Raw genomic sequence first — 20,286 nt, forward strand, 5'->3', positions numbered from 1 at the left:
CCCAGGTGTTACAGAGGTATCAGTGCTGGTGAACTCACAGAACAATGTAATGTGAATGTGTGCTTGAAGATATGAGATTTCAGATTGTGCCATAAACAATCAAAGATAAATGTTGTGTGTCTCACAGTTTCTTTAATAGGTGTGTGCAAAGGGAAAGCAGGCAAAAAAGAAGACATATTTTGTAGTTGTGAATAAATAAGACTTGACAGTTCAATGTGTCTCTGTTCTCAGGTTGACTGAACTAAAACCCTGGATGAGGAGGTTGTAGGAGGAGAGGAAGAGGATGGACAACGTCTCCTCACATAGACACTTCACCCTCGATGGCTTCAGTGAACTGGGAGATCTGAGGCCCGTCCTCTTCATCCCGTTCTCTATTGTGTTCATTGTGTCACTGTCGGCCAACTCCCTGCTGCTTTATGTCATCATCTCGCAGAGAAGCCTCCACTCCCCGATGTACATCCTCATTGCCAGCATGGCATGCGTGGATCTGAGCCTCCCACTGTTCTTCATCCCCAACATGCTGCTGAGCTTCCTGTTTGACTGGAGGGGAATCTCTCTGATTGGCTGTCTGGTGCAGATTTACTTTGTTCATTTGTTGGGATCTTTTCAGTCCACCTTACTGCTATGCATGGCGTTGGACCGCTACTTCGCCATCTGCACGCCACTCTACTACCGTGAACATATGGCGTTGCCCAGATTTCTTCGATTTGTGATCCCTCTTGTGATCAGAAATGTGTTAATGAACACACTTGTAGTAACACTGGCAGGAAGGTTGCCATTCTGCAGTAACATAATAAATCACTGTTTCTGTGAGCACATGGCCTTGGTAGAGCTGGCATGTGGAAGCACCACCATTAACAGCCTGCTGGGGCTGATTGCCGTGTTCCTTATCTCTGTAACTGACTTCATTCTCATCACTGCTTCCTATATAGTCATATTCAGCTCTGTGTTGAGTTCTGGTAAGTCAAGTGTCAAAGCTCTTCACACCTGTGTGACTCACATTGTGATTATCACCATCAGCCTGACCATCATTCTTGTGGCTTTCCTGTCCTACCGGATCAGAAATGATCTCCCTGCAGCTGTTCGAGTTTTCTTCAGCACAATGTACCTCTTCTTCCCAAGCTGTTTCAACCCAATCATCTATGGCATCAGAACCACAGAGATACGACAACACCTATTGAAGACACTGACATGTTGATGTTTTGTCCAAACTGTAAAATCACTTATACTTCAGAGACTATTAATGAATACAGATTATTCAGTTCACAGATGTAACTGCCCTAGACCACGGTGACATGTTTAAATTGTGTAAAGACATGCTTCAACTAATGAATTCAGAAACAGCCAGGGTATCATCTGCACAGTTAGTGAGCAGTGACATTAGTAACCAGGTGGGGGCTGTTTCATACTTATAAACACAAACAATTACATTTGTTATCTCTGACTCAGGCTAGATGGACCTATCTTTGTACCAGAACATTATAGGAAACATCGTTGTACTATTCTAAGAAATTCACAAAGATCTGAATCCCTTCCCAGACCCTCACATAATTCAGAGCAGAGGTCTGTATCAGGTTTCACATCAGGCCAGGCTCCCATTTTTACCCCATTCATCAACAAACAGTTTTTCCTTATATCACTGAGCACAGATGAAGACATTGTAGGCCCCAGAGTGGATTTAAGGAATGATTTCAATTGCACTTGTGTAAGCAAGGGCCTGAGCACGGACAAAGTCAACGGCGAGTGTAAAGGGTTGAAAATATGTTTAAAAAGACATTACGTAAGATTCACAGCGAGTAAAGGATAAAAATCACAGTATATGTACAGGAATTTTATTGTCACTTGAACAATATTAGAGTTTATTATGGGTTAAAAGCTTTTGATTGCAAAAAAACAAAGAAGTTAAATATGGTAAATATATATTTGAATTGAAAAAAATCTATGTACTCTGTATGTAAATCTATGTACTCTCCTAGTTACAGTATTAGATACTCAAACATGTCAGTAGAGGGCACCTTGCACCTGTGAGTGACCTAGAAACCCATAGAGGCAAACACTGCAGAATAAATCCCACTTGAGCTTAACCAAGTTTTCTGACTCTTTGTCCATATCCCAAAACAAGAGTGACAAGAGGGACAAGAGTGTCCAGACTCTTTTGTGAAAATGTAGTGAGTTAGAGCTGAATAGTAATGTGTTGAAATTAAGATGTTTTGCTGTCGGCTGAAATTCTATAGGTTACTGGGTCTGTTGCTAACTGCTAACATAACATATACACTACAATAGTCTTGTTATGGTAACGGAACTGCTATGGTAAGAGACATTTAGGATTAATACATACTACATACACACTTTATGTTGAAATGCTTTCCTCTATGTTACATGTGTGTTTATTATTTTAACTGTAGAAGGAAGGTAAAGACAGTTGGTTGAGTGAATATGTAACAGTGCAGTAGGAGAAATATAAGTGTTTAATTTAGTAGTTACTTACTGTAAAGGTGTATATTGTTGTTAGTTTGTAATGTAATGAAGGAATTGAACTAATTGAAATGTTGCAGTACCAAATGAGAACATGTTTGAGTTTTTCTGTTGTTATTGGATTATGTAAGTACAACAAGGATGTTTATGGACATTTGCATTGTGATTTCAGGATGCTTCAGTTTTACAGTGTATCTCACACATATGCTGTGGTCACAACCTTATAGAGAGGGTGAGATATGTGATATACTTGATACTGTTACTTACCAGGAGCTATTGTTACTTACCTCTGAGAGTCACATTTAATTTTTTTGACATTAAATAATTGCTTGTCTGTTATTTTTTAAGGCAGAAGCGGTCCTGAAATGTGTGTTTCTCTTCTATAATACACATTCTATATCTTGGAGGAAACGTCTTTCCACATACAGTAAAGGCTTCCTTCTCCTTTCAAACGGGGCAGAGCTCCATAGGAGAGACACAGCCTGAGGGGGAACTGGGATCTGCAGCTTGTGCCCCACAGGGGTGCACGCACCACAGTCTAGGAATCCCTGGTCTAAAAGTTTTGGCAGTTTCCTTACAATTTCAACGAACTCCTCCTAGAGATTTTGTCTGATCTCTTCATATTTGGTGAACCTCTACTTGAGATGGTGGTGATGCAAAGTTATTAAAAGCTTGTCTGTACGTCATTTGGCATGGCCGCTATGCCGCTGCCATTTCTGATGATTTGCCATAACAACAACTTAACAGCTCTCACTTTCACGTACTTCATCTAAACTGCTTCAAAATTTCTGGACACGATAAGAGCCCCACCCTGAATGCCTCCACATGTTCATATTCAGCCATACTCCTTTGTGGAAACAGGAAACGCCATGTTTTACATTGACATTCACTAATATACTCTCTTGACCTGATCCACTTCATTTTGTGGTCACATGATGCTGAAGACGATGGATCACCCATGTGGTTTCGTTACAGGCTGTCTGTGGTGGCGACTTTAGATCTTTTATGGTATTCTGGTAATTTGTTTATTGAGTCCATGCACCTGCCTTACTGAATGTGCACGGCTGCTCATCCAATAATTTCAAAATTAATTTATTCAATCAGCAATTAGATTTAAACAGAAACCAAAACTAACCACTGGTCTCTGCCCCCCTCCTGCAGTATCCACATACAGTCACATTGTTTACGTTGTGTGTTTTAATCAATCCTGTAACACACACCGCGGTACCGGCAGAGTGACAGAAATGCTCATTGTTAATGTGCAGAGGGACGAACCTGAGTTGCTTCTGTTAGGGTCACTTTCGTAGGCTTGTGAAGGGGGGGGGCTGCCATATTGTGTAATGTTTTGATTGGTTGCCTGGTTACCTGGCCGCTTAAGTCTGACGTGAGCGGAAGGAGCAAGGGAGGCTGGGAAAAAGCCGGAGAGGAGTCTCGGGGACACGAGGCTGCTGCCCCAGGGAGCTGACGAAGAATCCCCTTCATCGCAAGATTGAATTATCGTTTTAGTTATTGTCTCGTCTAAACAAAAATGAACTGACAAAGCCACGACCGCGTGACGACGGACGGAGGTCGATACACGCAGGACGCTGGAGCTGGTGGCCGGCCTGGTGCCACTGGAGCTGGACGCCAGTCTGCCAGGAAGGACTCGCCGACCAAGCTACAGGTGTCGAGCGGAAGCAGCCGGTGAGTCAAACATTGAGCAATATGGCAGCGAATCCCACCAGGCTCCAGGTTTTCAACAATAGAAATATGTGCACCTGTGTCATCCCTGTAGCCTAGACTTGTGAGAGCCTTAACTGTAAAACTTTACTTGCCAGGGTGGTGCATGGTCGCGACACTTCTATACTGAAAAACTCTGACATGTCAAACTTTAGGGTGTATTAGAGGACTAATTCATCTGTCTAACCATCATAACTATGACACCTGAAACGGTAAATGTAGTAACCCGAGCATAGCAATAATACACGCAGACGTAGGATACCGTGTTTGCTCATTTACTCACATTCGCAGCTACATAGACACATGCCACACATTAGCCAGCAGGCGGAACATTGCATGGTGTAACACAACAGGTGTGCCTATTTTACCAGGGTGGGGTAACACGAGCCCGCTGACAAAGGTTCCTGTGGTGTAACTTTACATTTAGAACTATGTCAGTTCGTAGTGATGACGTCACCGGTGCACCGTAGCCTAGGGAACAGGTAGCCAGGGATACAGGCAGTTGTGTACGGGGAGTTACAGACGTTAGGTAAATAAACATTCACGCTATACTTACAGCTGGACTCACGTAGTTATTTAATAACATGACATGGTGTCAGAAGTCCTGTAGTTGGCGTGGAGAGAAGAAGCCCAACGAAAGAAAGAAAAAAAAAGAGGATTGTTTCGTTTTACACCTGCGACGGAAAGAAGGACAGGATGAGCCACAGAGGAGACGCTAACGGTAGTAGCCGGGAGCTAACGGCAGCTTCAACGGCAGAGAGTCGCCGGGGGGCCAGGACTGTGCGCTACGTTTAATATCCAGCCACCGGAGTCCTTCGACTTTTCAAAGCCGCAAGAGTGGGAAAAATGGATCCGGAGGTTTGAAAGATTTCGCCTGACAAGCAATCTGAACGTAAGCTCCAACGAGAAGGAAGTCAACACACTGATATACTGCATGGGGGACGAGGCGGATGACATCCTACGTGGGCTTACTCTACTGGCTGCTGAAAGAGACACTTACAAGGGGGTACGTGATGGATTTCAAAGTTTCTTCGTGGTCAAGAAAAATGTAATCTACGAGCGTGCTAAATTCAACATGCGCAAACAGAGAGAAGGAGAGCCAGTGGATTCGTTCGTCACTGCATTATATGCGCTAGCAGAACACTGCAACTATTGGGTGCTACATGACGAGCTAATCAGAGACAGACTCGTCGTTGGACTGTTGGACAAGGGGCTGTCTGAACCAGGGGTCGCGTTAACCGGATATTTTCCGTCATTGACCGTTTTTTTAAAACGGTGACGGAAAGATTTTGAGGCCATCCGTCATTTTGACAGATTGCAATTCACAGCCATGGCTGTCTGGCCATGTGCATTTGTTTACAATGAAGCCGGCGGATAATCAATAAATGGAGCGGTGGATAACGATATAAAACATAGACAATGTCACAAAGTCACTACGGTGAGAATTAGATAAAAAAAAAAAAAAACCCTCACAGCTGGCTGGTGCGCTCAGTAGAAAACGCTGTAGTACCTCCTCCAGGCCTGTGTGGCGCTGTAGCGCTGCCACACAGAAACACTTACAACAGAGAAGAAGACAGAAAGCTTCCCGCAGGATTCAAACTCCTTCAAGTGGATTAAATGTTGACTGGGAGTCGTGTCAGTGCAAATATGACGGTCGATAATGATTTAACGGGCGAGATTCAGCTGCAGTGTCCGAGGGGCCGACAGTAGTCAGCTGTTGTTAAGTTACGTAGCTGTAGCTACACAGCGGTGTGTCTCGGTACAGGTAGAGCGGTGGGGGTAACGTTAGGACATCACCGTTTCACACACTCGCCGCGCACAACTCTTCTAAAGGTAACGTTAAACCTTCTTTTAATGTATTTTGCCCGCCGTGGCATTGTTTATAACACTTAAAGCTGAGTGGGTCTTGTCCTGTCTGAATGTGTGCTGCATCTGGCTGTGTGGTCTGTAGCTTCAGTTGTTTCAGTGATGCGCAATGGCTGCGTGCGTGCGTGCGGAGAGAGAGAGAGAAAGAGAGAGAGAGAGAGAGAGAGAGAGAGAGAGAGAGAGAGAGAGAGAGAGAGAGAGCTAACGCCAGTGCACTATGCGGTGCCTATGTGAAAACGTGCTCCTTTGGATGTTTTGGTATAACACATGGGTTAGCATGTTGATTGTTGACAGAAAACTGATGTCATCTAACGTTGTATTCAGATGTTGAGTGGCAGAAAGTGACCCCCGCATTCACTGACTGACCCACGGTTAGATGTGCTCTGACGCAGACTCTGCTCCGGAACATTCTCTGTTCAATTTGTTTGGACTTGATATAAATTAAACATGAATTAAAATTGAATGCTATTGAATATGGCATTATTATCATTTAAAAAAAATTAAAGTGACCGGTAAAAATAGATTATGACGGAATTTTTATGACCCCGTCAGTCAAAATGACCGGCGACGAAAAAGTCTAGCGCAACCTCTGGTCTGAACGCATGCAGCTGGACGCAGAACTCACCTTGGACAAAGCTGTCAGGATGACACGTCAAAGTGAGGAGGTGAAAAACCAGCAAGCTTCTCTGCGAGGTGACACCAGAGCACAGGCAAGTGATGGTAAATCTGTGGATAGAGTCAGAGTGCACAGCAAGAATGCTAAAAAGAAACCTCAGTATATGCTAATAAGCCACACAATGCCCAGTACAGCAAAGGAAAATCATCTTCACAGTCGCAGTGTCAAAAATGTGGCAGTTCTCCATCACATCCACCAAGAGATTGTCCTGCAAAATAAGTTAAATGTCATGCATGTGGCAGAAAGGGACATTACAGTCGTGTGTGCAGGGCACCAAAATCTGTGCATGAGGTTGAAGAAGAGGAAGAGGATGCTATCTTCCTCGGCAGCATCACAACAGATGGTGATTCCTGGATGGTCAACATAGACATCCATGACAGCAAAGTGACATTCAAAACAGTCCTGCCACATGCTGTATTCCTGGAGATATATAAGAACAATCCACCAATGCTCCGAAAATCAACAAAGCCACTCCTGGGACCTGGGAGGAGTCCACTTGATGTTGTCGGCGTCGCCAGGGTGCAGCTGAGGAGAGGTGAGAAAGCGGAGATGGAGGATTTATATGTTGTTCGCCATCTGCACACTGCCTTGCTGGGAAGATCTGTGAGCTGTAGGCTGGGGCTGGTTGCACGCCTAGACAGTGTCACAATGGAGACATTAAAGCAAACTTACCCAAAACTGTGCAGCGGACTTGGAGAATTGCGGCAGCCATATGCCATAAAGCTGAAACCAGGGACTCAACCGTTCTCACTCAAAACACCAAGGAGGATCCCATTGCCACTGATGGACAAAGTCAAGCAGGAACTGTCCCGCATGGAAGACCTCGGGGTGATATGCAGAGTCGAGGAGCCGACAGACTGGTGTGCTGGCATTGTGATGGTGCCCAAGAAGACAGGTGCTGTGCGTATGTGTTGATCTCACCAAACTGAACAAGTCAGTGTGTCGAGAGAAGTTTATCCTGCCATCAGTGGAGGAAACACTTGGAATGCTGGCTGGAGCCAGAATTTTTAGTAAGCTGGATGCAAATATGGGGTTCTGGCAAATTCCCCTGACAGAAGATTCAGCGAAACTGACAACTTTCATCACACCCTTTGGGCGCTTTTTCTTCAAGCGGCTTCCCTTCAACATAGCATCAGCTCCTGAACACTTTCAGAACAGAATGGTGACAGAGGTCACAGAAGGGCTCAAGGGCGTGGTGTCCCACATAGATGATGTGCTGGTCTGGGGTCGTACACAAGAGGAGCATGACGCTCGCCTGCATGCTGCGCTGGAGAAGATCCAAAAGGCAGGCATCACCCTAAACAGTGACAAATGTGACCTGTCAAAGTCAGAGGTGAGCTTCCTAGGTCATGTGGTCTCCGCCAGTGGCATCAGCCCAGACCCAGGCAAGACAGAGGCTGTGAAGAGGATGCATCAGCCGACGACAGTGAGTAAAGTAAGATCCTTTCTCGGCATGGTAAACCAGCTGGGCAAGTTTATCCCACAGCTGGCGGAGAGAGACAAACCTCTGCGTGATCTCCTGTTGAAAAAGAACTGCTGCATGTGGGGCGTCGAGCAGGCCAAAGCTTTTCAAGATCTGAAGGATGCACTGACGTCACCACCTGTGCTAGCCATGTACGACCCCAACAGAGAATGCAAGGTCTCAGCGGACGCGTCGTCATACGGGCTAGGAGGAGTGCTACTCCAAAAATGTCACGGTCTCTCACACCAACTGAGCAGAGATACGCACAAGTGGAAAAGGAGGCATTGGGACTGACCTGGGCCTGTGAGAGGTTCCGCAACTTCCTGATTGGGAAACACTTCCAGCTGGAGACGGATCACAAGCCTCTCTTGAGTCTCCTGGGGTCTCAAGCACTGGATGCTCTACCTCCTCGGATCCAACGCTTCAGAATGCGTCTGATGCGCTACTCCTACTCCATTTCTCATGTGGCAGGGAAATGTCTGTGGACAGCAGATACACTGTCACATGCACCAGTCAAGAGAGGAGAAACACCGGCTGACAAAGAGCTGTTTGAAGACACTAACATCTATGTTGACATGGTAATGGAAAACCTACCTGCAAGCACTGCCTACCTGGAAGAGCTGAGAGAGCAGCTGCAGAGGGACAGTGTGTGTGTGCACGTGTGATGCAGCTGTGTGAAGAAGGATGGCCAGCCCATGGCACCAACGAACCTGCGCTCAAGCTGTACTGGAGTGAACATGCTTTTCTCACAGTCCAGGATGGTCTCCTACTTAAAGGACAAAGACTTGTAATACCCTCAACAATGAGAAATGACGTCGTCGTCAAGCTGCACGAAGGTCATCAGGGCATGGTCAAGTGTAGAGAAAGGGCGCAACAGTCAGTATGGTGGCCAGGACTGAGCCAGCAGCTGAACAAGTTGGTTCTTAACTGCAGAGCATGTTGCCAGAAGAGACAGAACCACAGGGAGCTGCTGATGCCAACACCGTACCCAGGCCGACCATGGCAGAAATGTGGAGCAGATTTGTTCATGCTAGGGAGCAAGACCTACCTGCTAGTGGTGGACTACGCGTCAAGATATGTGGAGATCGCCCTGCTAACCCCCACAAGGTCTAATGATGTAATCCACCACCTTAAGTCAATTTTTGCACGTCACAGGATCTGTGAGACCCTAGTCACTGATAACGGGCCACAGTTCTCAGGAGCAGCCTTTGCAGAGTTTGCAGAGTCCTATGGGTTCCATCATGTGACCAGCAGCCCAAAATACCCCCAGGGAAATGCTGAAGCTGAACGTGCAGTACAGACAGTGAAAGGGCTCCTGAAGAAGTCAGATGACCCCTACCTTGCTCTGCTTTCATACAGGGCAACCCCACTTCAAAATGGATACAGTCCAGCTCAACTTCTCATGGGGAGGAGGCTTCGTACCACTGTGCCTATTCTTCCTGCTTTGTTAGATCCTGCTCTTCCTGATGGAGACACTGTACTGCTGAAGGAAAAGGAGAGGAAGATGAAAGATGCACCACGCTACAATCTGCGACACCGTGCACGGAACCTCAACAGACTCACTGCTGGGCAGAACGTGTGGGTCACAGACCAAAGAGCAGCTGGAGCTGTCATCGGAAGCCACACCACACCCCGCTCATATCTGGTGGAGGGACCTCACGGGATCATCAGGCGAAACCGTCGTCATCTCATCACCATGCAGCCCTCGCCGGAGCAGAGCAGCAGTGATGCTGTTCCAGACCGACCTTCAAGAGAACAACCTGCAGCAGCACCATTGCAGCAGAACGTTCCAGAAGCACCATCTACTCCTACTCTCAGAACCAGGTCTGGGAGAGCTGTGATAAGACCGACCCGGTTCGGCTTTTAAATTATTCTCATCACAGACTTTACAAAGACTGAGCGATATTCAAAAAAAAAAAAAGGAGAAAAAAATGTGTTGGATTTGAATGTAAATGTCAGTTTAGAGTGAGGACAGATCGAATTTTTATTGTATTTGTAATTTATTGTTACAAGCTAAGGTTAATGACTGTGTGTCTGTTGTGAGTGTGAATGGCTCAGATAGGAGCAGACCTTCCAGGCACAGGGGCAGAATAACCCCCTAAGGTCCTGCTGAATCAATGGCGGTCTACCCATTGATTCTAGAAAGGGGAGATGTGGTGTAACTGTACATTTAGAACTATGTCAGTTTGTAGTAATGACGTCACCGGTGCACCGTAGCCTAGGGAACAGGTAGCCAGGGATACGGGCAGTTGTGTAGCAGTCTGATTGCATCGGCCTCAGGAAGAGCATCTTGCCAAACTGGGACTTCTTTTGCTTCTTCCACTCTACATAGTCTTAATCATCTACTCTCACGCAGACAGCTGTCAGCAGTATGCAAATTGTATAATTACTATAAAAAGTTACTAGAACTGTATAGAAAATGTGTGTGACTGCTGAAAGCCATCTAAATATACAGAATTGTTTACATGTAGCCATTATGGCCGAACGTAGCGAATTCGCAACAAACAGAAAGCTTCAAATAACTTCAAAAATATCTGTCCTATAGAGGGAATCGCCTTGTTGTTTATAAATACTTCTGGGTAGAAAACCAGCATGTGATTTTAATGAGAACAATAGTGATGAACGAGAGTTTATCTCTATACAGTATATATCACGTTTTTCACGTCACCATATCCCCGTTTAGACTAATCTGATGTTTGTAAAGTCTATAAAACCAATTATTGAACAAACATTACTATTTCTGTGAGGGTGGGAATTGTCCATCGTTCCACACTCAATTTTTTGACTGTTATGAGTGCACCATCTGGGTACTTACAGGACACTGCATTTTGCCATACTTGTCAGTGTGAAACGGTGCACCGTAGCCTAGGGAACAGGTAGCCAGGGATACGGGCAGTTGTGTACAGGGAGTTACAGACGTTAGGTAAATAAACATTCACGCTATACTTACAGCTGGACTCACGTAGTTATTTAATAACACAACAGTTCCGGGGTGCCACCCTCTAACGCAGCAGTGATCTACATTCACTCTGCAACAGTAAACACAGCTGATCAATCAAAAAAAATAACCGCTCGAGTGAATTTATTTTCTGTCATTGAAAACAGCTGGTTCTTGAATTGGTTCTGGACAAGTCCAGTTGCTTTCGATTTAACCTCCTTTGAGATACTATGACCTGGACAAATGAGAATATGCACAGGCTCCTGGTTCTTGAATGTAAAAGTAAGAGGTAGCCTCAAGATTTCTTGCAATTCTGTTAGGTCATGCTGTACTACAGTACATGCTGACAAAGTTAGACATATCAGACTTGTATGGGCTTGGAGAAAATCGCTTCGTTACTTCTGTCGATTTTGAATTTTGGCGGCTCTGCCACTCGTGTTTTTGCCACTCAGCGACTTCCGAATACCATGACATCCCTCTATAGAGCCGTGTAATAATATAACAATAACTGGTATTGATTTAGTAACTTTGTGGTTCTCTTGGGGGAGCATATTTAAAAAACTAAAACTTTTGCTCTTAATACATTTAACCTGAGCTTCAGTGGATTGTATTATTCTTGCTTCTTTCTGGGATTTTCAGTCTTACACCAACTTGAGTGATGAGGTGCTAGACTCAGCAGCCAATGACAGCATCAGACGGAGAAGACTAAAGTCCTGAGTCAGTGGTTCAGAAGAGTGGATGAAGTCAGAAGCTGATATCAATATCCTGCAGGCAAGTAGAAGCAGTTGATTTCTATACTACAGACAGTACCAGCAGCTTCTCACAAAAAACTGAGCTCTTTATAAAATCTTGTATTACTCAGCCTGATTGTTGGGATTGTTTTACCTCAGACTGTTTTAGATCTTTTACAGTGATGGTATTGTGATGGGTGTTCTTATTTTGAGACCTGTGCTCTTTTATTTCTAGAATCAGAAATCAGCCGACAGCCTGAGGAAAGCTGAGCTCCCTCTGTTTTTCTTCAGGTCAGTTTTATTTAATAATTGCATCTAAATTCAATAGCTATCAATAGCATGGAGAAACAAGTGATCCCTTAACTATGACAGACACACTATGTTCTTCACAGATGGATCAGGAGTAGTATCACAGTGTGCAGAAACACACACTTAAAACACACACATTCAGCAGAACAATCTGCTGAATATGGAAAACCTTAAAATAACCTGAGCCTGAGTTAACATGTATCGGACACTTGAATGACCAAGGTACTGGGGGACCTAACTTAGATCTCGGAAAAGGAAATTCTGACAGTAGAACTGATATAATTTTGTGTCTACTGTTTTATTGCTCAGTGAGGTCAAGCAAATCTTGTGGCATTCAGTCCCTTAATTGATTCAAAAAGGACATTGATATCAAATCTAAACACTGGTTTGTCCTGATATTCAGTACCATATAATGTTTTCCTGTGCCTTACTTTAATAACCTTGAACATGATCCTTCCTTAAATTTAGCATACTGTTTCAGTTGCCGAAAATAATCCATAATCATAACCCCTTGACGCCTGAATTTATATATGATTATGTTAAAAATGGGTTATTTGTGTTTTTGCTTTCAAGCAGATTCTAAATTAAGTGGAATTTGTTCATTTGGCTGTAGCACATAGAATAGATATAAATTTGGGTATGATGCAAATTAGGCAACAGGCATTAATGGATGAAATAATTAAAACACATCTCCCATCTCAGGCATGTAATTCATTTTATTATTATGCAAACATACTATTTAAATTATAATCCAGTTTCATGACAACGTGTCAAACATATTCAAAACGTCATCATGACAATAGCCTATTGTTTAGAAGCTCTGTATCAAAAAAGTTTCTAAAGGATCTCTCTTGGATGGGCAGTCTGATTGCATCGGCCTCAGGAAGAGCATCTTGCCAAACTGGGACTTCTTTTGCTTCTTCCACTCTACATAGTCTTAATCATCTACTCTCACGCAGACAGCTGTCAGCAGTATGCAAATTGTATAATTACTATAAAAAGTTACTAGAACTGTATAGAAAATGTGTGTGACTGCTGAAAGCCATCTAAATATACAGAATTGTTTACATGTAGCCATTATGGCCGAACGTAGCGAATTCGCAACAAACAGAAAGCTTCAAATAACTTCAAAAATATCTGTCCTATAGAGGGAATCGCCTTGTTGTTTATAAATACTTCTGGGTAGAAAACCAGCATGTGATTTTAATGAGAACAATAGTGATGAACGAGAGTTTATCTCTATACAGTATATATCACGTTTTTCACGTCACCATATCCCCGTTTAGACTAATCTGATGTTTGTAAAGTCTATAAAACCAATTATTGAACAAACATTACTATTTCTGTGGGGGTGGGAATTGTCCATCGTTCCACACTCAATTTTTTGACTGTTATGAGTGCACCATCTGGGTACTTACAGGACACTGCATTTTGCCATACTTGTCAGTGTGAACGCACTTACATAGTAAGTGTAAGTATGCAAGTATTCCAACTGAGACACAGCAACAGTCTTTTCTTGAGTAGATGCATGCAAAGGGAAAGCAGGTTCCAGTGTTAATTTTGTCAGCTATTTTGCAATTTAGTTTTAGTCTTAGTCTTGTGTCAAATGCCCGTATTAGTTTTAGTCATATTTAGTCAGCTTGTATTCTTTTTTGTTTAGTCACATTTTGGTCGACGAAAAGTCTTGGTATTTTAGTCAAAGGAAATCCAAAGTATTTTAAGTATATATTTTTTGGGCGTTTTTGCCTTTATTTGATAGCATAGTGAGATAGACAGGAAAGGGGGAGGCAGAGAGGGGGAATGACATGCGGGAAAGGTCTGCCCAACGCGGGACTCGAACCGGGTATCGCCTGCGTTGAGGACTGTAGCCTCCACATGGGGCGGCCGCCTTAACCACTGCGCCACGCACCGCCCCATCCGAAGTATTTTAGTCTAGTTTTAGTCTACTAAAATCCAAAGTATTTCAGTATAGGTTTAGTCAATAAGTCTTTTTTTAGTCTTTGGAAGCAGATTGACAGTACTGTAATGTTAATCACAATTAATCTAGTCAAACCAATAGATTCATTTTAGTCTTTCTCTCACTCATCTCACAAGATTTGTCATTATTACCCGATGAAGTAGCTCCACATGTTGAATGTCAATGTATTTTCAAGCACCTGAACAGTGTGTTTTCTTTTTAATTTTTTTTGTGTAACAATATTCAACCTGACCGTCCCTGCTGCTCATACTGTAACATACAGTTCGTAAAACACAGCGATTGACAAATGCAATGATGTGAACGGGAGGGTTCCGGCTCGTGGGAGCATGACGTCAGTCCGACTTCCCATTTCTCCGACTTCCTATTTCTCCGACTACCCATTTCTCCGACCATACATTTCTATATTTTTGCTCCCATTAGTCCGACTTACCATTTCTCCGACCACACATTTCTATATTTTTGTGTTCATTAATCCGACCGCCCATTTCCTCCATTTAAGTAGTTCAGACTCCAAGTAATTACAACAGCCCAGAAGCAGGATAGGAGTTCATATTGACTGAGATATCAACTGATCATGCATTTTTCATGTTTTAAGACATGTGTACAGATGTGATAGAGTCAGTGAAAGCTTAATTAATAAACACAAAGTCTCGGTATCTGAAGGAGGAGAGGCCTTGAACGCGAAGCAGACCGTGGTTTTCAATCACACACTCCGACCCCTGCTTGTTGCAACTTTAGAAAATATAATCCAGGGGGAAAGGGCTTACAAACATGGACCAAAACGGCTCCATAATACGCACAAAAATCCAAAAGAAACGACACAATTAACTAAAAAATTAACTAAACAGCATGAAGTGGTCAAAATCGGTGTTTTACGCATGCCTCTGCGCTTCTGGCACACGCGTCTTGGAGCTCTCCCACGTTGGTTTGTGAATGAAAGCTGTGTGTTCAGCTCCCCTTACTTCGGGAGAAGACAGTGTTGAGTTCTCTTTCTGCCTCGTATGGACAGTTCCACGGATTTATCGGTGAAGAATGAACTGCTGATATTTTGTCTTAGTAGTGCTGAATATGACCAAGCGCGCTTTCCGCTGTCTCAGTGCTGAAATATGAATGAATGACAGCGTGTCACTGCCCGTGAGAGAGAGAGAGAGAGAGAGAGAGAGGTTATGTCAGATGAATTAGTCCTCTAACACAAACTACAGTTCGACTTGTCAGTGTTTCCAGGATGTAGTTAACGGGCAGTGTAGCATAGGGTCCGGGTTGTTTAGGGAGCTCTCCCTGGTGCTGATCGATGCATTTCCTCCATGACATTGTGTACATTTTTGTCTTTCAGCTTATGACACGCGCGGTCCCTGCAGATTGGCAGCTGACTGGAGAACCTAATGCATAACTGTGGTTTACTATTGCGCATTTCCTTTTGCTGCTATATAACATTTGCTTAGGACTGATACAAATACGATGGAAACTGGTAAAAACAAACATGCATCAAAATTACAGAAAGAAGTGGCAGGCAGGGAAGTAAAGTTTTGCTCGATGCAGAGAGAGAGAGAGAGCGTGAGAGCGGCATGAGCAGAGCAGCAGAGACATTTAGCCTTACTGCTCCACAAAATGACACAAACAGGAAAGCTGATGGCAAAAAAAAGAAAAGAAAGAGGCAAACACATAAGCCGTGAAGCTCCTTCGCCTCGAGCCTTTCCAAGCTGACCCAGTCCAAAATCGGAATTCTGGATGGTCGGATTTAGCACTGGTTGGAATATAGGGATTATTTTGGTCGGAGCAGTAGGCAGTCGGCCCAATGGGTCTAGAAAAGTCGGATTAATGGGTAGTCGGAGATGGGCGGTCCGACTTACGTATGCTCCCCCCGGCTCACACATGATTTCTGTTACTGCGCCCCCCCTGCAATGGCCATGCGCCCCCCTGTTTGGGAATCACCGCAACACGCAAAGACACATGTTGCTGCTTTCTGTCGGCCCGTGCCACACTAATAAACTACCGATGTGAACCAAAAACACTGCTGACGTGATGTCTGAAGTAAGATAGGTTGCCAAAGATCCCACTAAATTTTATTTTTTTAAGCACATATCGACCCAGATGAAGCTACGACATCTCAGGAATAATACGTTTTATCAGACAGGAAACACGGTTTAACACGTGAAATGACTCTGTAGCACGTTTCACCAGAGAAGCTCTGTTTGTAGGCTACTCGCACAGACAGCACCGGTGTGTGTGTGTGTGTGTGTGCTCCTCACTCAGGCACACACACACACACACACACACACACACCCCTGGCAGCAGCGCAGGAGGAGAAAAAAACTGACGCGCATCCAGTGAAGGCACTTTTTGGATCGTAATTTAAAAGTCTGTGACGAAAAAAGAAAGAGACATTTTATTAAGTTTTTATTTGATTAAATATATTTCGTCTCGTCTTTTTTCGTCAACAAAAGATGCGTGTTAATTTCGTCACAGTCAGTGTTTAAGGGCATTGATTGATTTGCTGTTGTGAATAAATGAATGTGTCTCTGTTCTCAGGTTGACTGAACTAAAACCCTGGATGAGGAGGTTGGAGGAGGAGAGGAGGATGGACAACGTCTCCTCACATAGACACTTCATCCTTCATGGTTTCAGTGAACTCGGAGCTCTGAGGCCCGTCCTCTTCATCCCATTCTCCATCATGTTCGTTTTGTCACTGTCAGCCAACTCCCTGCTGCTTTACGTCATCATCTCACAGAGAAGCCTCCACTCCCCGATGTACATCCTCATCGCCAGCATGGCGTGCGTGGATCTGAGCCTCCCGTTGGTCTTTGTCCCCAACATGTTGCTGAGTTTCCTGTTTGACTGGAGGGGAATCTCTCTGATTGGCTGTCTGGTGCAGATGCACTTCATTCACTTTATAGGAACATTTCAGTCCACCTTACTAGTGTGGATGGCGTTGGACCGCTACTTCGCCATCTGCACACCACTATACTACCAAGAGCAAATGGCACCACAGAAGTTTCTCAGGTTTATGATTGTACCTGTGCTCAGGAATGTCATCATAATCACAGCTTTTGTGGTTCTTGCAGGATCATTGTCATACTGTGGCACTAATGTGATAAATCACTGTTTCTGTGAGCACATGGCCTTGGTGGAGTTGGCCTGCGGAAATATCAAAATCAACAATTTAGTGGGGCTGATGGCTGTGTTCCTCATCCCTGTAGCTGACTTCATCGTCATCACTGCCTCTTATGTTGTGATATTCATGTCTGTGCTGAAGTCTGGCAGGGCAGGTGTCAAAGCTCTTGATACCTGCATCACCCACATTGTGGTGATGAGCATCAGTCTGATTCTGGCACTTATTGCTTTCCTATCTTATCGGATCAGAAGTGTTCTCCCCTCTGCCAGCAGGGTTTTCTTCAGCACCATGTACCTGCTGTTCCCAAGCTGCTTCAACCCGATCATCTATGGTGTCAGAACCACAGAAATACGAAAGCACATCCTGAAAACACTGACTGTAGCTTCATCTTCACTGTGCCCCACTCTTTATGTTCTGGAAAGCAGATTTAAATAATACAGCAGCAAACAAGAATTTTCTATTTTCTAGTCTATGAGAATGTAAAGAGAGGGGAGGATTATGTCCAACAAAGTATTTATTTTGGCCTGGGATGCTGGTAGTCTAGAATGTGTGAGGGCAGACTGAGGGACCCAAGCTCAGGACACAAAGACAAATGAAGTTCAAAAGGGTTTATTAGTAAAGTAACAGCCAGTCTCTTTTTCCTGACTTCCCTTACACTCAACATTCAGCCAGCACATTAACAAAACACACACAAAACAGTTTTCGAACATAAATCAAAATTAGTCATTTCCGTATCTGAAAAGGGGAGACATCAATAAAGAAAGAGGACATGATGCTCTGTCTGGTTACACCGCGCCTTTCCGAAAATAGACTCCCATTCTTCGTAATAGCGAGTTGTCCTATTTTTTCTACCCCGCTATTCCGAAAAGGCTATTGGGGAAAACCCTCCATTCCGAAACCCCCCCACTCCGAACGAACAGACGAACGCAATCAGAAAGGAAACGGAGGCTGCATGCGCATTGATCCTTTGTTCCTTTTTGGGGTCAAATGGCTCATGTGCATAATTACTGTAACAGCAAAACAAGCAAATAGGCCTACTTCATATTAATGACATACAACGCTCATTGTGCTTCTGGCCTGTCTAGCCTCTATCTGGTCTTTTTACTAAACTTAACCAACTCCTTTCTTCATTGCCCAAACCCAACCAAAGCATTGAGCAAAGACATTTCTTTTTCATGGCCAGCATGGCGTGCATGGATCTGAGCCTCCCACTGTTCTTTGTCCCCAACATGTTGTTGAGTTTCCTGTTTGACTGGAGGGGAATCTCTCTGATTGGCTGTCTGGTGCAGATGCAGTTAATTCACTTTATAGGAACATTTCCTTCAATACTAGTGTGGATGGCGTTGGACCGCTATTTCGCCATCTGCACGCCACTCTACTACCATGAGCAAATGGCACCACAGATGTTTCTCAGGTTTATGATTGTACCTGCATGTGCTCAGGAATGTCATCTTAATCACAGCTTTTGTGGTTCTTGCAGGATCATTGTCATACTGTGGCACTAATGTGATAAATCTTCTTCTTTCTGTGAGCACATGGCCTTGGTGGAGTTGGCCTGCGGAAACACCAAAATCAACAGTTTAGTGGGGCTGATCGGTGTGTTCCTCATCCCTGTAGCTGACTTCATCGTCATCACTGCCTCTTATGTTGTGATATTCATGTCTGTGCTGAAGTCTGGCAGGGCAGGTGTTAAAGCTCTTGATACGTGCATCACCCACATTGTGGTGATAAGCATCAGCCTGATTGTGGCACTTACTGTATAGTATAATACAGCAGCAAATGACTATTCTCTATGAAAAGACTGTAAATAAAGATGGACGTGGCCTCTATGATGTCACCCACAGGTTTCTGAAGAGCAGTTGTGAAGCACAGAGCACCCAAGGGCCGATCATCAAATCCACATCTCCTAGACTCTTAGAAAAACAGAGAAACATGTATTTCAAGCGTGTGAATTAAAACAACCTTTGACTGCGTGTTTGTGTGTGATTCTGCATCTCACAATGCACTGACAACACACTTAAATGCTGCAGACTTTGAGAGAAAGTCAGTGTATATGGGAAGTACCGGTAATTGTCAGTTTTAATGTAAAAATTAAAAATATTCACACTCACAGGCCTAATTTGTCCCTCTTTCCTGACTGATTACAAATGTTTAATTCATGTTACCCCCCCTTCTTTGATTTGTAACCCGGGTGGTCTGTTGGATTTCCATCCTGACTTTGTCTCTGCAGCCAATGACAGCAGGAGACAGAAGGTATTAAATGGCTGACTCAGCAGTTAAGCAAGGACAGGTGGGTGGAGGAAAGTCAGAAGCTGATCTTATCACTCTGCAAGCTGGACCTGTTCAGGTATGAACACCAACAACAAATCGGACTCTGAACAAGTCTTCTACATAGCTGACCGGCCAGTAGATTTATGTCTGAGACGTGAAATCTCCTTTTTTTCAAACGAATTAATATGATGGAGGCAGGTTCATCTACCTTCTGTTTTCTTCCAGACATTTTCTTGATTTGTGATCATATTGATTCTTGAGCAATCCTGGTTGAATCTTTAGTTCACATCTCATGTATTATTTTGCTTATGTGTGAATCCAAAAAAACATGAGGAGAGATGGGCCTCCTCTGACCATAGCAAAACCATCAGCACACATAGCAAAGTTTCATTCAGCCAACAGGCAAATGTACTGTTTGTTCTTGCAGTTTTATTGAATTGATTTTTCAACCCCCATTTTAGAGGTTTACTACGTAAAATAAAAACTCCACTGGAGATTCCCCTTGGTAATGTTGGGTAATGTTAAGAAAATAGAGTGCATAATATACAAACATAATGAAGTATAAAGTGGAATATGTTAAAAAATTATTATTATTATGCTTTGGGGCTCAGTATACCCATATTTGATGTACTCAATGCACTCACCTACCCAGACTAGAGGATATCTTATATGAGATACTCAAACCATTCACATTTTTGTATATACGTATGTCTTGACATAATGTCAAAGGTCACAGACACATTTGTCAT

The 20,286-nt window shown here is 43.8% G+C and overlaps 2 protein-coding genes and 1 pseudogene across 3 annotated transcripts; all 3 read left to right on the top strand.

The window, feature by feature from the left end:
- Nucleotides 1-283: 283 nt before the first annotated feature.
- Nucleotides 284-1,198, top strand: LOC310996272 (olfactory receptor 52K1-like; the record flags this gene model as incomplete). Its single annotated transcript, XM_083985650.1, has 1 exon — nt 284-1,198. The coding sequence occupies one exon, from the start codon at nt 284-286 to the stop codon at nt 1,196-1,198; it is 915 nt and encodes a 304-aa protein (XP_083841776.1).
- A 15,534-nt stretch (nt 1,199-16,732) lies between these two features.
- LOC310996273 (olfactory receptor 52E4-like) lies at nt 16,733-17,701 on the top strand (the record flags this gene model as incomplete). Its single annotated transcript, XM_083985651.1, has 1 exon — nt 16,733-17,701. One exon carries the CDS (start codon nt 16,733-16,735, stop codon nt 17,699-17,701), a length of 969 nt encoding a protein of 322 aa, XP_083841777.1.
- A 749-nt stretch (nt 17,702-18,450) lies between these two features.
- LOC310996274 (olfactory receptor 52N2-like) lies at nt 18,451-19,029 on the top strand (annotated as a pseudogene). Its single transcript has one exon. The product of its transcript is annotated as an olfactory receptor 52N2-like (transcript).
- The last annotated feature ends 1,257 nt before the right edge of the window (nt 19,030-20,286 follow it).

The sequence above is a fragment of the Trachurus trachurus genome (assembly GCF_905171665.1).
Source record: "Trachurus trachurus genome assembly, chromosome: 13".
Lineage (NCBI taxonomy): Eukaryota > Metazoa > Chordata > Actinopteri > Carangiformes > Carangidae > Trachurus > Trachurus trachurus.